At 54.8% G+C, this 21,315-nt stretch overlaps 2 protein-coding genes across 7 annotated transcripts in view; one reads left to right on the top strand and one right to left on the bottom strand.

The window, feature by feature from the left end:
* ECE1 (endothelin converting enzyme 1) overlaps positions 1-21,315 on the bottom strand; it is a 155,199-nt gene that overhangs the window by 74,456 nt on the left and 59,428 nt on the right. The window lies entirely within an intron of this gene.
* Positions 17,629-21,315, top strand: part of ALPL (alkaline phosphatase, biomineralization associated) — a 30,535-nt gene continuing 26,848 nt past the window's right edge. Inside the window, exon 1 of one of the 2 annotated variants that reach the window (XM_063942059.1) lies at positions 17,629-17,734. In XM_063942059.1, the coding sequence (XP_063798129.1) occupies positions 17,645-17,734 (90 nt within the window). In that variant the 5' untranslated portion in view covers positions 17,629-17,644. Of the gene's footprint in view, positions 17,735-20,643; positions 20,779-21,315 lie in introns of those variants that run through there. The other variant, XM_063942060.1, reaches the window with a different exon arrangement.

Genomic DNA, 21,315 nt, shown 5'->3' with positions numbered 1-21,315 from the left:
TAAAGCCACAAGTATGGAAGGTGTGAGCGGGCAGCAGACACAGCCAGTCCTTATGCCAATGAATCACACAAGGTGACAGATAATGACTCAGCAGGTGAGGAGACACGAGACAGCGCAGGGTGACCAGTTACCAGAACAGACTAGTGCCCTACAGCTCACACAGCACTATGGGGGCAACCCCGCATCCATATGATGGGAGTAACAGGAGTACAGTCACACAGCACTATGGGGGGGAACCCCGCACCCCAAATAATGGGAGTAACAGGAATACAGTCACACAGCACTATGGGGGGGAACCCTGCATCCATATGATGGGAGTAACAGGAATACAGTCACACAGCACTATGGGGGGAACCCTGCATCCATATGATGGGAGTAACAGGAATACAGTCACAGCACTATGGGGGGAACCCTGCATCCATATGATGGGAGTAACAGGAATACAGTCACACAGCACTATGGGGGGGAACCCTGCATCCATATGATGGGAGTAACAGGAATACAGCTCACACAGCACTATGGGGGGGAACCCTGCATCCATATGATGGGAGTAACAGGAATACAGTCACAGCACTATGGGGGGAACCCTGCATCCATATGATGGGAGTAACAGGAATACAGTCACACAGCACTATGGGGGGGAACCCTGCATCCATATGATGGGAGTAACAGGAATACAGTCACAGCACTATGGGGGGGAACCCTGCATCCATATGATGGGAGTAACAGGAATACAGTCACAGCACTATGGGGGGAACCCTGCATCCATATGATGGGAGTAACAGGAATACAGTCACACAGCACTATGGGGGGGAACCCTGCATCCATATGATGGGAGTAACAGGAATACAGTCACACAGCACTATGGGGGGGAACCCTGCATCCATATGATGGGAGTAACAGGAATACAGTCACACAGCACTATGGGGGGGAACCCTGCATCCATATGATGGGAGTAACAGGAATACAGTCACACAGCACTATGGGGGGGAACCCTGCATCCATATGATGGGAGTAACAGGAATACAGTCACAGCACTATGGGGGGAACCCTGCATCCATATGATGGGAGTAACAGGAATACAGTCACACAGCACTATGGGGGGGAACCCTGCATCCATATGATGGGAGTAACAGGAATACAGTCACAGCACTATGGGGGGGGAACCCTGCATCCATATGATGGGAGTAACAGGAATACAGTCACACAGCACTATGGGGGGAACCCTGCATCCATATGATGGGAGTAACAGGAATACAGTCACACAGCACTATGGGGGGGAACCCTGCATCCATATGATGGGAGTAACAGGAATACAGTCACACAGCACTATGGGGGGAACCCTGCATCCATATGATGGGAGTAACAGGAATACAGTCACAGCACTATGGGGGGGGGGAACCCTGCATCCATATGATGGGAGTAACAGGAATACAGCTCACACAGCACTATGGGGGGAACTCTGCATCCATATGATGGGAGTAACAGGAGTACAGTCACACGGCACTATGGGGTGGGTGGGGGGGTGGGGGTTAAAGGAACCCCGCACCCATATGAAAGGAGTAACAGGAGTACAGTCACACGGCACTATGGGTTGGATTGGGAAGGGGGGGGGGGTTAAGGGAACCCTGCATGATCTATATAATGGGAGTACACTCACACGGCACTAAGGGGTGGGTGGCGGGGCACCGCCATATGATGGCAGTAGCACCAGCTGGGCATTCCCTGATCTGGGCACCACGTCTTACTTTCCACAATGATTGGTGGTGAATAAGGTCACAGTTTATTTTACTTTATTACCAGTTACTCATATGGCACAGTCACATCAGCCCCTGTACCAGCAGAGCTTACAATCTATTTTCCCTACCACATGGATTATATTGTCAGCAGCCAATCACCTTACCAGTAAGTTTTTGGATTGTGGGAGGACATACAAACTCCATACAGACAGGACCTTGGTGGGAATTGTACCTTGAGCCCAAAAGCTGTAAATCCGCAATACTAACCATTGTGCCACATTGCCATGTCCCCCACTGTATACTATATACTGTATGGGGAAATATTCGCTTTCGCTGCAGGCACAATGTCAGGCAGAGCAGGGGGTGCACTGGTAACGGACTGCAATGGCGCACCAGCGCACCCCCGCTCCTTACACTGCAAGCCGCGGCCTGATCAGACCGGAATACCTCATACCTCCTCAGCAGTATACGCCAAGCTCCTGACTCCTCACACTCCCCTCTCCTCAGCAGTATACGCCAAGCCCGACTCCTCATACCCCCCTCTCCTCAGCAGTATACACCAAGCCAGACTCCTCATACCCCCATCTCCTCTGCAGTATACGCCAAGCTCCAGACTCCTCATACCCCCATCTCCTCCGCCGTATACGCCAAGCCCTTGACTCCTCTCACACCCATCTCCTCCGCCGTATACGCCAAGCTCCAGACTCCTCTCACACCCATCTCCTCCGCCGTATACGCCAAGCTCCAGACTCCTCTCACACCCATCTCCTCCGCCGTATACGCCAAGCTCCAGACTCCTCACACCCATCTACTCCGCCGTATACGCCAAGCCCCTGACTCCTCATACCCGCCTCTCCTCAGCAGTATACACCAAGCCAGACTCCTCATACCCCCATCTCCTCTGCAGTATACGCCAAGCTCCAGACTCCTCATACCCCCATCTCCTCCGCCGTATACGCCAAGCCCCTGACTCCTCTCACACCCATCTCCTCCGCCATATACGCCAAGCTCCAGACTCCTCTCACACCCATCTCCTCCGCCGTATACGCCAAGCTCCAGACAACTCGCACACCCATCTCCTCCGCCGTATACGCCAAGCCCCTGACTCCTCATACCCCCCTCTCCTCAGCAGTATACACCAAGCCAGACTCCTCTCACACCCATCTCCTCCGCCGTATACGCCAAGCTCCAGACTCCTCATACCACCATCTCCTCCGCCGTATACGCCAAGCCCCTGACTCCTCTCACACACATCTCCTCCGCCGTATACGCCAAGCTCCAGACTCCTCTCACCCATCTCCTCCGCCGTATACGCCAAGCTCCAGACTCCTCTCACACCCATTTCCTCCGCCGTATACGCCAAGCTCCAGACTCCTCACACCCATCTCCTCCGCCGTATACGCCAAGCTCCAGACTCCTCACACCCATCTCCTCCGCCTTATACGCCAAGCTCCAGACTCCTCTCACACCCATCTCCTCCGCCGTATACGCCAAGCTCCAGACTCCTCACACACCCATCTCCTCCGCCGTCTACGCCAAGCTCCAGACTCCTCTCACACCCATCTCCTCTGCCGTATACGCCAAGCCTGACTCATCATAGCCCCGTCTCCTCAGCAGTACAAGCTAAGCTCCAGACTCCTCTCACACCCATCTCCTCCACCGTATACGCCAAGCCCCCGACTCCTCATAACCCCTCGACTCCTCATACACCCCCCCCGACTCCTCATACCCCCATCTCCTCTGCCGTATACACCAAGCCCCTGACTCCTCATACCCCCATCTCCTCTGCCGTATACACCAGGACCCTGACTCCTCATACCCCCATCTCCTCTGCCGTATACACCAAGCCCCAGACTCCTCATACCCCCATCTACTCTGCCGTATACACCAAGCCCCAGACTCCTCATACCCCCATCTCCTCTGCCGTATACACCAAGCCCCCGACTCCTCATACCCCCATCTCCTCTGCCGTATACACCAAGCCCCTGACTCCTCATACCCCCATCTCCTCTGCCGTATACACTAAGCCCCTGACTCCTCATACCCCCATCTCCTCTGCCGTATACACCAAGCCCCAGACTCCTCATACCCCCATCTCCTCTGCCGAATACACCAAGCCCCTGACTCCTCATACCCCCATCTCCAGACTCCTCATACCCACATCTCCTCTGCCGAATACACCAAGCCCCTGACTCCTCATACCCCCATCTCCTTTGCAGTATACACCAAGCTCCAGACTCCTCATACCCCCATCTCCTCTGCAGTATACGCCAAGCCCGACTCCTCATACCCCGTCTCCTCAGCAATATAAGCTTAGCTCCAGACTCCTCTCACACCCATCTCCTCCACCGTATACGCCAAGCCCCCGACTCCTCATAACCCCCCCCCACTCCTCATACCCCCCCCCCCCCCCCCCGACTCCTCATACCCCCATCTCCTCTGATGTATACGCCAAGCCCCAGACTCCTCATACCCCCCATCTACTCTGCCGTATACACCAAGCGCCAGACTCCTCATACCCCCATCTACTCTGCCGTATACACCAAGCCCCAGACTCCTCATACCCCCATCTCCTCTGTCGTATACACCAAGCCCCTGACTCCTCATACCCCCATCTCCTCTGATGTATACGCCAAGCCCCAGACTCCTCATACCCCCCATCTCCTCTGCCGTATACACCAAGCCCCAGACTCCTCAAACCCCCATCTCCTCTGCCGTATACACCAAGCCCCAGACTCATCATACCCCCATCTCCTCTGCCGTATACACCAAGCCCCAGACTCCTCATACCCCCATCTCCTCTGACGTATACACCAAGCTCCTGACTCCTCATACCCCCATCTCCTCTACCGTATACACCAAGCCCCTGACTCCTCATACCCCCATCTCCTCTGCCGTAAACACCAAGCTCCAGACTCCTCATACCCACATCTCCTCTGCAGTATACACCAAGCCCCAGACTCCTCATACCCCCATCTTCTCTGCTGTATATGCCAAGCCCCTGACTCCTCATACCCCCATCTCCTCTGCCGTATACACCAAGCCCCTGACTCCTCATACCCTCATCTCCTCTGCTGTATACACCAAGCCCCTGACTCCTCATACCCCCATCTCCTCAGCAGTACAAGCTAAGCTCCAGACTCCTCTCACACCCATCTCCTCCACCGTATACGCCAAGCCCCAGACTCCTCATACCCCCATCTCCTCTGCCGTATACGCCAAGCCCCTGACTCCTCATACCCCCATCTCCTCTGCCGTATACGATAAGCCCCTGACTACTCATACCCCTATCTCCTCCAAGGTATACACCAAGCCCCTGACTCCACATAGCCCCATCGCCTCTGCTGTATAAGCTAAGCTCCTGACTCCTCTCACACCCATCTCCTCCGCCATATACGCCAAGCCCCCGACTCCTCATAACCCCCCCCCCCCCCCCCGACTCCTCATACCCCCATCTCCTCTGCCGTATACACCAAGCCCCTGACTCCTTATACCCCCCATCTCCTCTGCCGTATACGCCAAGCCCATGACTCCTCATACCCCCATCTCCTCTGCCGTATACACCAAGCCCCTGACTCATACCCCCATCTCCTCTGCCGTATACACCAAGCCCCTGACTCCTCATACCCCCATCTCCTCTGCCGTATACACCAAGCCCCTGACTCCTCATACCCCCATCTCCTCCGCCGTATACACCAAGCCCCTGACTCCTCATACTCCCATCTCCTCTGCTGTATACACCAAGCCCCCGACTCCTCATACCCCCGTCTCCTCAGCAGTACAAGCTAAGCTCCAGACTCCTCTCACACCCATCTCCTCCACCGTATACGCCATGCCCCCGACTACTCATACACCCCCCCCCCCCCGACTCCTCATACCCCCATCTCCTCTGCCGTATACACCAAGCCCCCGACTCCTCATACACCCCCCCCCCCGACTCCTCATACCCCCATCTCCTCTGATGTATACGCCAAGCCCCAGACTCCTCATACCCCCCATCTCCTCTGCCGTATACACCAAGCCCCAGACTCCTCATACCCCCATCTCCTCTGCCGTATACACCAAGCCCCTGACTCCTCATACCCCCATCTCCTCTGATGTATACGCCAAGCCACAGACTCCTCATACCCCCCATCTCCTCTGCCATATACACCAAGCCCCAGACTCCTCATACCCCCATCTCCTCTGCCGTATACACCAAGCCCCTGACTCCTCATACCCCCATCTCCTCTGCCGTATACACCAAGCCCCTGACTCCTCATACCCCTATCTCCTCCGAGGTATACACCAAGCCCCTGACTCCACATAGCCCCATCGCCTCTGCCGTATAAGCTAAGCTCCAGACTCCTCTCACACCCATCTCCTCCGCCATATACGCTAAGCCCCCAACTCCTCATAAACCCCCCCCCCCCCCCGACTCCTCATACACCCATCTCCTCTGCCGTATACGCCAAGCCCCAGACTCCTCATACCCCCATCTCCTCTGCCGTATACACCAAGCCCCCGACTCCTCATACCCCCATCTCCTCTGATGTATACACCAAGCCCCAGACTCCTCATACCCCCATCTCCTCTGCTGTATACGCCAAGCCCCAGACTCCTCATACCCCCATCTCCTCTGCTGTATACGCCAAGCCCCAGACTCCTCATACCCCCCCCCCCCATCTTCTCTGCTGTATACGCCAAGCTCCAGACTCCTCATACCCCCATCTCCTCAGCAGTACAAGCTAAGCTCCAGACTCCTCTCACACCCATCTCCTCCACCGTATACGCCAAGCCCCCGACTCCTCATACACCCCCCCCCCCCCCCGACTCCTCATACCCCCATCTCCTCTGCCGTATACGCCAAGCCCCAGACTCCTCATACCCCCATCTCCTCTGCCGTATACGTTAAGCCCCTGACTCCTCATACCCCCATCTCCTCTGCCGTATACACCAAGCCCCTGACTCATACCCCCATCTCCTCTGCCGTATACACCAAGCCACGGACTCCTCATACCCCCATCTCCTCTGCCGTATACACCAAGCCCCTGACTCCTCATACCCCCATCTCCTCTTATGTATACACCAAGCCCCTGACTCCTCATACCCCCATCTCCTCTGCAGTATACGCCAAGCCCGACTCCTCATACCCCGTCTCCTCAGCAGTATAAGCTTAGCTCCAGACTCCTCTCACACCCATCTCCTCACCGTATACGCCAAGCCCCTGACTCCTCATAACCCCCCCCACTCCTCATACACCCATCTCCTCTGCCGTATACACCAAGCCCCAGACTCCTCATACCCCCATCTCCTCCGAGGTATACACCAAGCCCCTGACTCCACATAGCCCCATCTCCTCTGCCGTATACACCAAGCCCCAGACTCCTCATACCCCCCATCTCCTCTGCCGTATACACCAAGCCCCAGACTCCTCATACCCCCATCTCCTCTGCCGTATACACCAAGCCCCTGACTCCTCATACCTCCATCTCCTCTGATGTATACGCCAAGCCCCAGACTCCTCATATCCCCCATCTCCTCTGCCGTATACACCAAGCCCCAGACTCCTCATACCCCCATCTCCTCTGCCGTATACACCAAGCCCCAGACTCCTCATACCCCCATCTCCTCTGCCGTATACACCAAGCCCCTGACTCCTCATACCCCCATCTCCTCTGCCGTATACACCAAGCCCCTGACTCCTCATACCCCCATCTCCTCTGCCGTATACACCAAGCCCCTGACTCCTCATACCCCCATCTCCTCTGCCGTATACGCCAAGCCCCTGACTCCTCATACCCCCATCTCCTCTGCCGTATACACCAAGCCCCTGACTCCTCATACCCCCATCTCCTCTTCCGTATACACCAAGCCCCTGACTCCTCATACCCCTATCTCCTCCGAGGTATACACCAAGCCCCTGACTCCACATAGCCCCATCGCCTCAGCCGTATAAGCTAAGCTCCAGACTCCTCACACCCATCTCCTCCGCCATATACGCCAAGCCCCCAACTCCTCATAAACCCCCCCCCCCCCGACTCCTCATACCCCCATCTCCTCTGCCGTATACGCCAAGCCCCAGACTCCTCATACCCCCATCTCCTCTGCCGTATACACCAAGCCCCTGACTCCTCATACCCCCATCTCCTCTGCCGTATACACCAAGCCCCTGACTCCTCATACCTCCATCTCCTCTGATGTATACGCCAAGCCCCAGACTCCTCATATCCCCCATCTCCTCTGCCGTATACACCAAGCCCCAGACTCCTCATACCCCCATCTCCTCTGCCGTATACACCAAGCCCCAGACTCCTCATACCCCCATCTCCTCTGCCGTATACACCAAGCCCCTGACTCCTCATACCCCCATCTCCTCTGCCGTATACGCCAAGCCCCTGACTCTTCATACCCCCATCTCCTCTGCCGTATACGCCAAGCCCCTGACTCCTCATATCCCCATCTCCTCTGCCGTATACACCAAGCCCCAGACTCCTCATACCCCCATCTCCTCTGCTGTATACGCCAAGCCCCAGACTCCTCATACCCCCATCTCCTCTGCTGTATACGCCAAGCCCCAGACTCCTCATACCCCCCCCATCTTCTCTGCTGTATACGCCAAGCTCCTGACTCCTCATACCCCCATCTCCTCAGCAGTATAAGCTAAGCTCCAGACTCCTCTCACACCCATCTCCTCCGCCATATACGCCAAGCCCCCGACTCCTCATACCCCCATCTCCTCTGCCGTATACACCAAGCCCCTGACTCCTCATACCCCCATCTCCTCTGCAGTATACACCAAGCCCCTGACTCCTCATACCCCCATCTCCTCTGCAGTATACACCAAGCCCCTGACTCCTCATACCCCCATCTCCTCTGCCGTATACACCAAGCCCCCGACTCCTCATACCCCCATCTCCTCTGCCGTATACACCAAGCCCCTGACTCCACATACCCCTATCTCCTCTGATGTATTCACCAAGCCCCTGACTCCTCATACCCCCATCTCCTCCGCCGTATACACCAAGCTCCTGACTCCTCATACCCCCATCTCCTCTGCTGTATACACCAAGCCCCTGACTCCTCATACCCCCGTCTCCTCTGCAGTATACACCAAGCTCCAGACTCCTCATACCCCCCATCTCCTCTGCTGTATACGCCAAGCTTCTGACTTCTCATACCCCCATCTCCTCTGCTGTATACGGGTGTGGTTCATCAAATCGACAGTGTCTAGGTCGACAATGTTTAGGTCGACCACTATAGGTCGACAGTCACTAGGTCGACATGGATGGAAGGTCGACAGGGTTTCTAGGTCAACATGTGCTAGGTCGACAGGTCTAAAGGTCAACATGAGGATTTTTATTTTTTTTGGTGTCGTTTTCTTCGTAGAGTGACCGGGATCCCAAATTAGTGCACCGCTTTGCTCGCCATGCTTCGGGCATGGTGCCTTCGCTCCGCTATCGCTTCGCTCGGCACACTTTACCGTTCCAATTGTAGTCCACGTGGATCGTTAAGTATGAAAAAATTTAAAAAAAAAGAAAAATGTGAAAAACTCAGGTCGACCTTTAGACCTGTCGACCTAGAAACCCTGTCGAACTTCCATCCATGTCGACCTAGTGACTGTCGACGTATAGTGGTCGACCTAAACATTGTCGACAGACACTGTCGATCTTCAGACCGGATCCCGCTGTATACGCCCCCCTCCCCCCCCGACTCCTCATACCCCCATCTCCTCTGATGTATACACGAAGCCCCTGACTCCTCATACCCCCCTCTACTCTGCCGTATACACCAAGCCCCTGACTCCTCATACCCCCATCTCCTCTGCCGTATACACCAAGCCCCTGACTCCTCATACCCCCATCTCCTCTGCAGTATACACCAAGCTCCAGACTCCTCATACCCCCATCTCCTCTGCCGTATACACCAAGCCCCTGACTCCTCATACCCCCATCTCCTCTGCAGTATACACCAAGCCCCAGACTCCTCATACCCCCATCTCCTCTGCCGTATACACCAAGCCCCTGACTCCTCATACCCCCATCTCCTCTGCCGTATACACCAAGCCCCTGACTCCTCATACCCCCATCTCCTCTGATGTATACGCCAAGCCCCAGACTCCTCATACCTCCATCTCCTCTGCCGTATACACCAAGCCCCTGACTCCTCATACCCCCATCTCCTCTGCCGTATACACCAAGCCCCTGACTCCTCATACCCCCATCTCCTCTGCTGTATACACCAAGCTCCAGACTCCTCATACCCCCCATCTCCTCTGCTGTATACGCCAAGCCCCAGACTCCTCATACCCCCATCTCCTCTGCTGTATACGCCAAGCCCCAGACTCCTCATACCCCCATCTCCTCTGATGTATACCCCCAAGCCCCTGACTCATCATACCCCCATCGCCTCAGCAGTATAAGCTAAGCTCCAGACTCCTCTCTCACCCATCTCCTCCGCCTTATACGCCAAGCCCCCGACTCCTCATAACCCCCCCAGGCTCCTCATACCCCCAACTCCTCCGCCGTATACACCAAGCCCCAGGCTCCTCATACCCCCATCTCCTCTGATGTATACGCCAAGCCCCAGACTCCTCATACCCCCATCTCCTCTGCCGTATACACCAAGCCCCTATCTCCTCTGCCGTATACACCAAGCCCCTGACTCCTCATACCCCCCATCTCCTCTGCCGTATACGCCAAGCCCCTGTTTCCTCATACCCCCCATCTCCTCTGATGTATACGCCAAGCCCCTGACTCCTCATACCCCCATCTCCTCTGCCGTATACACCAAGCCCCTGACTCCTCATACCCCCCATCTCCTCTGCCGTATACGCCAAGCCCCTGACTCCTCATGCCCCCATCTCCTCTGCTGTATACGCCAAGCCCCAGACTCCTCATACCCCCATCTCCTCTGCTGTATACGCCAAGCCCCAGACTCCTCATACCCCCATCTCCTCTGCTGTATACGCCAAGCCCCTGACTCTTCATATCCCCATCTCCTCTGCTGTATACGCCAAGCCCCAGACTCCTCATACCCCCCCCATCTCCTCTACTGTATACGCCAAGCTCCAGACTCCTCATACCCCCGTCTCCTCTGCCGTATACACCAAGCCCCTGACTCTTCATACCCCCGTCTCCTCTGTCGTATACGCCAAGCCCCTGACTCCTCATACCCCCATCTCCTCTGCCGTATACACCAAGCCCCTGACTCCTCATACCCCCATCTCCTCTGCTGTATACACCAAGCCCCAGACTCCTCATACCCCCATCTCCTCAGCAGTATATGCCAAGCCCCTGACTCCTCATACCCCCATCTCCTCTGCCGTATACATCAAGCCCCTGACTCCTCATACCCCCATCTCCTCTGCCGTATACACCAAGCCCCTGACTCATACCCCCATCTCCTCTGCCGTATACACCAAGCCCCTGACTCCTCATACCCCCATCTCCTCTGCCGTATACACCAAGCCCCTGACTCCTCATACCCCCATCTCCTCTGCTGTATACACCAAGCCCCCGACTCCTCATACCCCCGTCTCCTCAGCAGTACACGCTAAGCTCCAGACTCCTCTCACACCCGTCTCCTCCACCGTATACGCCAAGCCCCCGACTCCTCATACCCCCATCTCCTCTGCCGTATACACCAAGCCCCTGACTCCTCATACCCCCATCTCCTCTTATGTATACACCAAGCCCCTGACTCCTCATACCCCCATCTCCTCCGCCGTATACACCAAGCCCCTGACTCCTCATACCCCCATCTCCTCTGCTGTATACACCAAGCCCCCGACTCCTCATACCCCCGTCTCCTCAGCAGTACAAGCTAAGCTCCAGACTCCTCTCACACCCATCTCCTCCACCGTATACGCCAAGCCTACGACTCCTCATACACCCCCCCCCTCCCCGACTCCTCATACCCCCATCTCCTCTGCCGTATACGCCAAGCCCCAGACTCCTCATACCCCCATCTCCTCTGCCGTATACGCCAAGCCCCAGACTCCTCATACCCCCATCTCCTCTGATGTATACGCCAAGCCCCTGACTCCTCATACCCCCATCTCCTCTGATGTATACACCAAGCCCCTGACTCCTCATACCCCCATCTCCTCTGCCGTATACGCCAAGCCCCAGACTCCTCATACCCCCATCTCCTCTGCCGTATACGCCAAGCCCCTGACTCCTCATACCCCTCATCTCCTCTGCCGTATTCGCCAAGCCCCAGACTCCTCATACCCCCCCATCTCCTCTGCCGTATACGCCAAGCCCCTGACTCCTCATACCCCCATCTCCTCTGCCGTATACACCAAGCCCCTGACTCCTCATACCCCCCCATCTCCTCTGCCGTATACGCCAAGCCCCTGACTCCTCATACCCCCATCTCCTCTGCCGTATACGCCAAGCCCCAGACTCCTCATACCCCCATCTCCTCTGCCGTATACGCCCAGCCCCCGACTCCTCATACCCCCATCTCCTCTGCCGTATACGCCAAGCCCCTGACTCCTCATACCCCCATCTCCTCTGCTGTATACACCAAGCCCCTGACTCCTCATACCCCCATCTCCTCTGCCGTATACACCAAGCCCCTGACTCCTCATACCCCCATCTCCTCTTATGTATACACCAAGCCCCTGACTCCTCATACCCCATCTCCTCCGCCGTATACACCAAGCCCCTGACTCCTCATACCCCCATCTCCTCTGCTGTATACACCAAGCCCCCGACTCCTCATACCCCCGTCTCCTCAGCAGTACAAGCTAAGCTCCAGACTCCTCTCACACCCATCTCCTCCACCGTATACGCCAAGCCCCCGACTCCTCATACACCCCCCCCCCCCCCCGACTCCTCATACCCCCATCTCCTCTGCCGTATACACCAAGCCCCTGACTCCTCATACCCCCATCTCCTCTGCCGTATACACCAAGCCCCTGACTCCTCATACCCCCATCTCCTCTTATGTATACACCAAGCCCCTGACTCCTCATACCCCCATCTCCTCCGCCGTATACGCCAAGCCCCCGACTCCTCATACACCCCCCCCCCCCCCCCGACTCCTCATACCCCTCATCTCCTCTGCCGTATACACCAAGCCCCTGACTCCTCATACCCCCCCATCTCCTCTGCCGTATACGCCAAGCCCCAGACTCCTCATACCCCCATCTCCTCTGCTGTATACGCCAAGCCCCAGACTCCTCATACCCCCATCTCCTCTGCTGTATACGCCAAGCCCCAGACTCCTCATACCCCCCCATCTCCTCTGCTGTATACACCAAGCTCCAGACTCCTCATACCCCCATCTCCTCTGCTGTATACGCCAAGCCCCAGACTCCTCATACCCCCATCTCCTCTGCAGTATACGCCAAGCCCCAGACTCCTCATACCCCCATCTCCTCTGCCGTATACACCAAGCCCCTGACTCCTCATACCTCTTACATTTATTAACCACTGCAGGATTCACAGTCTGGGGGAATGGTGACAGCCCAGTGTTATCAGCAGGGACAGATTAGGGTTTTCTGGGTCCCCATGATGACTGACTTATGGGGGCCCCTACCAAAAACAAAAATTTGTCAGTAGGATATGATGGTGATATTACCAAAAAGCTATAATGTGTAAACACTCCCAGCACCACAGATGTTCTCCACTTCGCAAAGTGTTGGGAGTTGTGCCCACTGCCCCATGCCAAACTTGTCAGGTGGATCTGGCAAGAGTGACCAGCTAAGAGGTGCTGCAGCAGCTACAGTCACCCTGAAGTAGGAGTCAGGGTGCTAATGAAGCCTGACTGCATCTACGTTTCTACAATGGAGGGGCGCAGGTGTTGGCACATTGACTCAGTCAGCGACTAAGTGGTCAGCAGCCTGTAAGACGCGCCGGATGCTCGCCCGGGCCCGACCAGCATTACACTGTGTAAGCACACATTCCTCTCTCCAGAACTAGTTACATATTTGCAATCCTCAGAAGTATTTCTATTTCCAAACATCTGAACAAGGGTCACCGTGCCCTGGCCGGCATCCAAAACATGGCTCCTCACCAAGAGGCGTCCCGTTACCCCATGTACTGGGCCCACATGTTCCTGCCGAGCAGGGTTACCCCTCGCTGCCCGTTTGCTGGGTCTTACACAGCCTGCCACATCAATGTCGCAGCTCTCCATTCCCCGCCTGACTGCAGGCTCCGCACTACCGCTGGGACTTCACACACTTATAGCTTATCAATAATTCATGTCTGGAGCTTTGAAGAGGCCTACCAGAAGTGTGACACGCGTGTGATGTGTGACTGAACACGGAGGGGGATGGAGAAACACTGGTGTGAAAAGCCAGGAGGTGCTATGTCCCCTCGGTTACCCTCTGCAGAAGCGCCACCCTGCTCATTGCCCCATACATCCGGCATCAGTCCCAGTAAACTTCAGGATTTGCAGCTTGGATTTATGCAGAGACTGGTGTCCTACAATGAGGCTGATCAGACTGTAAGCTCTGTGGCACGGTGTTGCCAGCTTCTGTGCTATTATAGGCCCCAGTGTCATGGTATATGGTCTCCCAGATTGTACAGTACTATGGGGTACACTGGCCCAGACAGAGGGATATTCACCGTCAGCAGGGCCTACCAATAATGGAGTCTATATACTATGGTGCCAGCAGCACACACGTGTCACGCTAAGAACAGATAACCGTATGGTGTCAGATCACACCGCACCCATCACCTGTAATCACACCTCCGTTCCTGTGCAGAGGAGCTTACAGTCTACATTCACCACCAGACTAGGGACACGTCTGTCACAGAACTGACCAATGGGAACAATGACAGCAATGCGAATAGGAAGAGATTTAATCCAGCGCCCCGTGGTACATAGCCATAGAGAAGGGGGGACAGTCCGCAGACAGACCGGGGGCAGCCGTGCCTCACACCGGCGTGGTCTCTGCAAGGGACATTTACATTATACCGGCTCTGGGCATACTCTATATACTGCTCTTCATGTATACAGACCCCTCAAATATTAACTGGTAGTGCGGTACGAGGCACATTGTGCTGGTGTGGAGGGGGATGACACCTCACTCAGGATAACAAGACACTGATGGTATCTATCATGGGAGGTGAGGCACATTGTGCTGCTGTGGAGGGGGATGACACCTCACTCAGGATAATGACACATACTGGTGGTATCAGTGGGAGGCGTGAGGCACATTGTCCTGGTGTGTAGTGGCCTGCCTGACACCTCACTCAGGATAACGAGACACTGGTGGTATCATGGGAGGTGTGAGGCACATTGTCCTGGTGTGTAGTGGCCTGCCTGACACCTCACTCAGGATAACGAGACACTGGTGGTATCATGGGAGGTGTGAGGCACATTGTGCTGGTGTGGAGGGGGCTGACGCCTCACTCAGGATAACGAGACACTGGTGGTATCCATCATGGGAGGTGCGAGGCACATTGTGCTGGTGTGGAGAGGGCTGGAACGTCACACTCTGTATAACGAGACTTACACAATGAGTATTGGTACACAATCACCGCACAGCTGCCGGTAACAATATCACTACTCGCTGCCAAGATACACACAATCCTCCCACACCCAGACGTGTGAATACAATGTTTATCTGAAGAGTAAATACTGAAGTTGGAATCTGCTGGGAAAAGGACTAAACTCATCATCTATTATGTACAAATGAGGTGTCCGGGCCCCGCCCAATAGCGAGACTTAGCGGAACTGAAGTAGAATCCGATTTTCCCCCGACCTTCCCGCGAGTCTTGCGATTATGATTTGCAACCAAGTGTTTTATTGTTTTGTTATTTACATATGATGAATCACATCCGATTGTGTACAAATGCATTACGGTGCGCACCTTCTCCGATTGCGATAACTATTCATGGCAGCCACGCCGATCTGCAACTCCGATCCGAGGAGCACGGGAACGCGCCTCAGATCAAAGTCAGCGGAAAATTACATGAGATGTGACACTTCATCCGATTCTGAGCTTTCTGTTTGATGAATCGGATGAAGATTGGTCATATCGCACTAGTAGATGGGGGCCTCTAGAGTTCCCACACAGACCACTGAGCATTGCATTCAGCATACATAGCAAGGGCTGTGGTACTGGGCGCTCTCCCAAATACAGACAGAGCATTGCATTCAGCATACATAGCAAGGGCTGTGGTACTGGGCGCTCTCCCATATACACGGACCAGGCACTGAGCATTGCATCCAGTATACACAGCAAGGGCAGTGGTACTGTGCGCTCTCCCAACTACAGACACTGAACATTGCATCTAGTATACACAGCAAGGGCAGTGGTGCCGGACACTCTCCCATATACACAGATCAGCCACTAAACATTGCATCCAATACACCCAGTAAGTGCAGTAGTACTGGGCACACCCCCATATACACGGACCAGGCACTGAGCATTGCACCCAATACACCCAGCAAGGGCAGTGGCACACAGAGTCCACTTTTCCATATATCAGACACTGAGCATTGCATCCAGCATACCCAGCAAGGGCAGTGGTACTGGACACACTCATACACAGACCAGGTACTGAGCATCGCATCCAGTGTACACAGAAAGAAGTGGTACTGTGCAGTCTTCCATACACAATGAGACGTGTCCAGTATGGCCGTGTAGATCCGGGCGAGGGAGCAGCGCAGCAGCTGGGGGGATTATGGCAGTGATGGGAGAGGCTGTTGGGCTTCGCTGGCTGAGAAGGAATGTGCGGGGATCCTGCGGCTGTAGAGTCCGGATAAGAGTCACAGCTGTTCCAGTGTCACAGACAAGAACCCTCTACAGAGAGAGTGCCCAGCTCGCGGAATGCCTCATCTGTAGAATGCCCATGTGTGTGCCAGGGCTCCCCAGAAGCAGAACCGGCGAGGTTTGCTCTTTAATAGTTCCAAACACCCCCCCCCCAATCCCCAAAACACTCTACAGGGGGGACAGGCAGTGATCCAGGAGGATAAAACCTTCAGTGGCCTGCAGTCTCTGGGAACAATTTATTAGTGTCTAGTTTGAAGTGGCAAGCCACGCGGCAGACCCTCGGCAAGCCACGCGGCAGACCCTCGGCAAGCCACGCGGCAGACCCTCGGCAAGCCACGCGGCAGACCCTCGGCAAGCCACGCGGCAGACCCTCGGCAAGCCACGCGGCAGACCCTCGGCAAGCCACGCGGCGCGGCAGACCCTTTGGGATCTGTAAATGTGCGGTGACAGAATCAGCCCCATCGCAGCAGTGGAGACTCTCCAACCCCCCAATCACAATCTCGCTGAGTGAGCGTTAGCGCAGATCGTTTACAGCTCAGTAAGGCCAGAGGATCAGCACATGCGGAACTTAGTGGGTTCAGGCATGCGCAGTGGAACCGAAAGCTCGGACATGAAACAGGGCTCTTCAATTGTTAGATCAGCCCCAGAGTTACAAGTAGGGCACCACGTGTTGCAATTCCCAGTATCTCTAGTGCAGCTGTATGACTGCCGCACAGTACTACTTCCCTCATTCAGTAAACTGGAAGCAGCAAGTTTTTCACTTTACAAAAGGAAAATCTCACACTGCAGTCATCACCCAACCCGTTCATGTCTGATCCACGGGCTGTATGAGGTCTGCTCACAAGAGCTTGCAATCTAGACTAGGGACAAGTCTGCAGGGTGCCAGTCACTTCAAGCCGAGACTCCACAAGTGTTACCCAGACCAGAGGGCCAGTTCACCAGGTGGAGAGAGTATGGCGCACACAGATGCAGAGTCTGGTGTAAGAGCAGGCAGGAGGGGGGACCCCAGTTTCTCAGGAACCACTCCCGGAGGCAGGGGGTCCGCTCTCACCCATTCAGGGAGAAATTCCTGCTTATTCCACAGACTGAAAGAAGGATGCGGGGGGAGGAGAGCAGGGGGGGGGGGGGGGGGGAGCTGCTACTACAAGAAGGGGCTGAGACATGAGCCCATTTGCTGGTGTGCATCCTAATGGCTGTCCTGAAACACCTCAGCCTCCTCCACACAGACCGAGTGCCAGTCCCCCTCTCCATCCTCACCAGGCGGCTCCCAGGACACAGGGTAAGAACTTGGCTCTGATCTGAGAACTTTGGCTGAGATTCCCAATGCAGGGAAGTTACAATGAGCGGCTGAGACTGTGGCAGAGCAGTATGGGGGTCATTCATCCTACCCTGGTTATAGGGTCAGTAGTACAGCAATGCTCTGGGGGTCTCTCCCTATACACAGTACAGCAATGCTCTGCGGGTCTCTCCCTATACACAGTACAGCAATGCTCTGCGGGTCTCTCCCTATACACAGTACAGCAATGCTCTGGGGGTCTCTCCCTATACACAGTACAGCAATGCTCTGGGGGTCTCTCCCTATACACAGTACAGCAATGCTCTGGGGGTCCTCTCCCTATACACAGTACAGAAATGCTCTGGGGGTTTCCCCTATACACAGTACAGCAATGCTCCGGGGTTCTCTCCCTATACACAGTACAGCAATGCTCCGGGGGTCTCTCCCTATACACAGTACAGCAATGCTCTGGGGTCTCCCCTATACACAGTACAGCAATGCTCTGGGGTCCTCCCCTATACACAGTACAGCAATGCTCTGGGGGTCTCCCTATACACAGTACAGCAATGCTCTGGGGGTCTCCCCTATACACAGTACAGCAATGCTCTGGGGGTCTCCTATACACAGTACAGCAATGCTCTGGGGTCTCTCCCTATACACAGTACAGCAATGCTCCGGGGGTCTCCCCCTATACACAGTACAGCAATGCTCCGGGGGTCTCCCCCTATACACAGTACAGCAATGCTCCGGGGGTCTCCCCCTATACACAGTACAGCAATGCTCCGGGGGTCTCCCCCTATACACCAGTACAGCAATGCTCCGGGGATCTCTCCCTATACACAGTACAGCAATGCTCCGGGGGTCTCCCCCCTATACACAGTACAGCAATGCTCCGGGGGTCTCTCCCTATACACAGTACAGCAATGCTCCGGGGGTCTCCCCCTATACACAGTACAGCAATGCTCCGGGGGTCTCCCCCTATTACACAGTACAGCAATGCTCCGGGGGTCTCCCCCTATACACAGTACAGCAATGCTCCGGGGGTCTCCCCCTATACACAGTACAGCAATGCTCCGGGGGTCTCCCCCTATACACAGTACAGCAATGCTCCGGGGGTCTCCCCTATACACAGTACAGCAATGCTCCGGGGGTCTCCCCCTATACACAGTACAGCAATGCTCTGGGGGTCTCTCCCTATACACAGTACAGCAATGCTCTGGGGGTCTCCCCCTATACACAGTACAGCAATGCTCTGGGGTCTCTCCCTATACACAGAGACAGCGATGCTCTGGGGGTCTCTCCCTATACACAGTACAGCAATGCTCTGGGGGTCTCTCCCTATACACAGTACAGCAATGCTCTGGGGGTCTCCCTATACACAGTACAGCAATGCTCTGGGGGTCTCTCCTATACACAGTACAGCAATGCTCTGGGGGTCTCCCTATACACAGTACAGCAATGCTTTAGCCAGTTTCTCTTGGTGTGTGTGTGTGTGTGTGTGTGTGTGCACATTTACACACTCACAGTTTATACAGTACAGGAATGCTTATGGGGATGTTTTTGTTTGGCACATCCATTGTACTAGCGCTGTGTGTGTGTGTAGTGTGTGTGTGTGTGTGTGGTGTGTGTGTGTGTGTGTGTGTATTGCATGTGGACATTGTACACAGTCACACACTTACACAGTAGAGGAATGTGGCTGATCAGGAACAGGAAATCATGGAACTGTACTGTGGCTATTGTAGTCTGGGTTCGGGGAGTATTTCGTGCAGACAATGTAGTTACTGTTCTTTTATATCTATTACTAACAGATCCTTACATAGCGCCGGCATATTGCGTTGTGCTGTACAGTTGTATCTAGTTTATTGTGAAGCTGTATACCACAGGGTGTGCGGGAGCACTGTCTATAGCTCTTAGAGACACACGTCCGGCACTCCATAATACAGAGGTTACGGAGCTGTTTACCCCACTTAGTAGACATGGCGCACAGGTCCGGCACTCCATAATACAGAGGTTACTGAGCTGGTTGCCCCTACTTAGTAGACATGGCGCACAGGTCCGGCACTCTATAATACAGAGGTTACTGAGCTGGTTGCCCCTACTTAGTAGACAGGGCGCACAGGTCCGGCACTCTATAATACAGAGGTTACTGAGCTGGTTGCCCCTACTTAGTAGACATGGCGCGCAGGTCCGGCACTCTATAATACAGAGGTTACTGAGCTGGTTGCCCCTACTTAGTAGACATGGCGCACAGGTCCGGCACTCCATAATACAGAGGTTACTGAGCTGGTTGCCCCTACTTAGTAGACATGGCGCACAGGTCCGGCACTCTATAATACAGAGGTTACTGAGCTGGTTGCCCCTACTTAGTAGACATGGCACATGTAGCATTTAGCAGAGATCAGACTGGCAGACAATGTGTAATCTGTCTTATATGTGCTGCAGTCTGTCTGATCTTTGTGAAGTGCCGCACCTGTGTTCTGTAAAAATATATCTGCACATTTTCTCACACAGTATACATATATATGGGGCATACACAGGTGGTACACAATATACATGAGGGGCACACACACCCCTATATCTATCTCCAGGAGACCTAGAAATTGTGACATTCAACAAACTCCAGAAAAGCATTATTATTTTTTACGGCGTTTGATGGTGAAACTGGTCGCCATCCTGAGAGGAACAGCTTCCGAATCTCAGCACAAGACGCGTTTTACACGGCAGCTTGTGAAGAGGGGAGGGAGCACAGTGGATACTGTGAATTGGGGGGGTGCCGCTGCTGCACCTGCAATATAATTCCTTTGTGTCCGCAGCTGTGGGGACACTTCCAGCCCGGCACTTGTGCAGCAGCTGCAGGGATCCCTTCTGCAGCCGCCGCTGCTGGGAAGGGGGGGGCGCTGTTGCAGCCGGACAAACGCCGTGTGCAGCCGGGAGATGGACACACCCTGCTGATCCGGCCGGGACACAAACGGCGGGGGTGCTGCAGCCGCAGAGGGGGAACGTCATCACCTTCCGAAGAACCGTCCTCTCAAAAAACCCGGTTTTCCGTAAGTGATCATTTTCTCACGGGGCCGTGATGAATCATGACGATTGAGAGAACACAATGAGAACTGAAAACTAAGAATTCTCATTGCACAACTTTCACATCCTGAATATGCCCCAGAGCACTTACTGCAGCAAATACGGGGATAATCTCTTCATCGTACAGCGTTCACTGTATAGTACTATATAGTGTGCACTGTCCCTTCCCTCCGGAGAGGGTGGTCACAGGACACTATGGGTATACCTACAGAACACACATTAATCTGGCAGAGTATACAGATGTGTCCTCATACAGCGCCTCTATGCGCCAGGTCCTGTGACTCCACTAGCGCCAGGCGTCATTTTGCTGCAAACGCATCTAAGTGGCAGTGCTGGGACGCACCAGGAGACACTGCTGACACAGGACACTTGTGTGTGTGGTGACCGTACAAAGTGCTACAAAGTAACAGTCACAGTCTTCACACAATACAAGTTGTGTTCCGTATACAGACTGGGGGCGTTTATCACAGATCACAAATTGCACGCAATCTGGGTGAGATCTT

The sequence above is a fragment of the Pseudophryne corroboree genome, chromosome 10 (assembly GCF_028390025.1).
Source record: "Pseudophryne corroboree isolate aPseCor3 chromosome 10, aPseCor3.hap2, whole genome shotgun sequence".
NCBI classification, from domain to species: domain Eukaryota; kingdom Metazoa; phylum Chordata; class Amphibia; order Anura; family Myobatrachidae; genus Pseudophryne; species Pseudophryne corroboree.
Note: the sequence above shows the minus strand (reverse complement) of the source record. Positions and strands in the feature narration are given on the sequence as shown.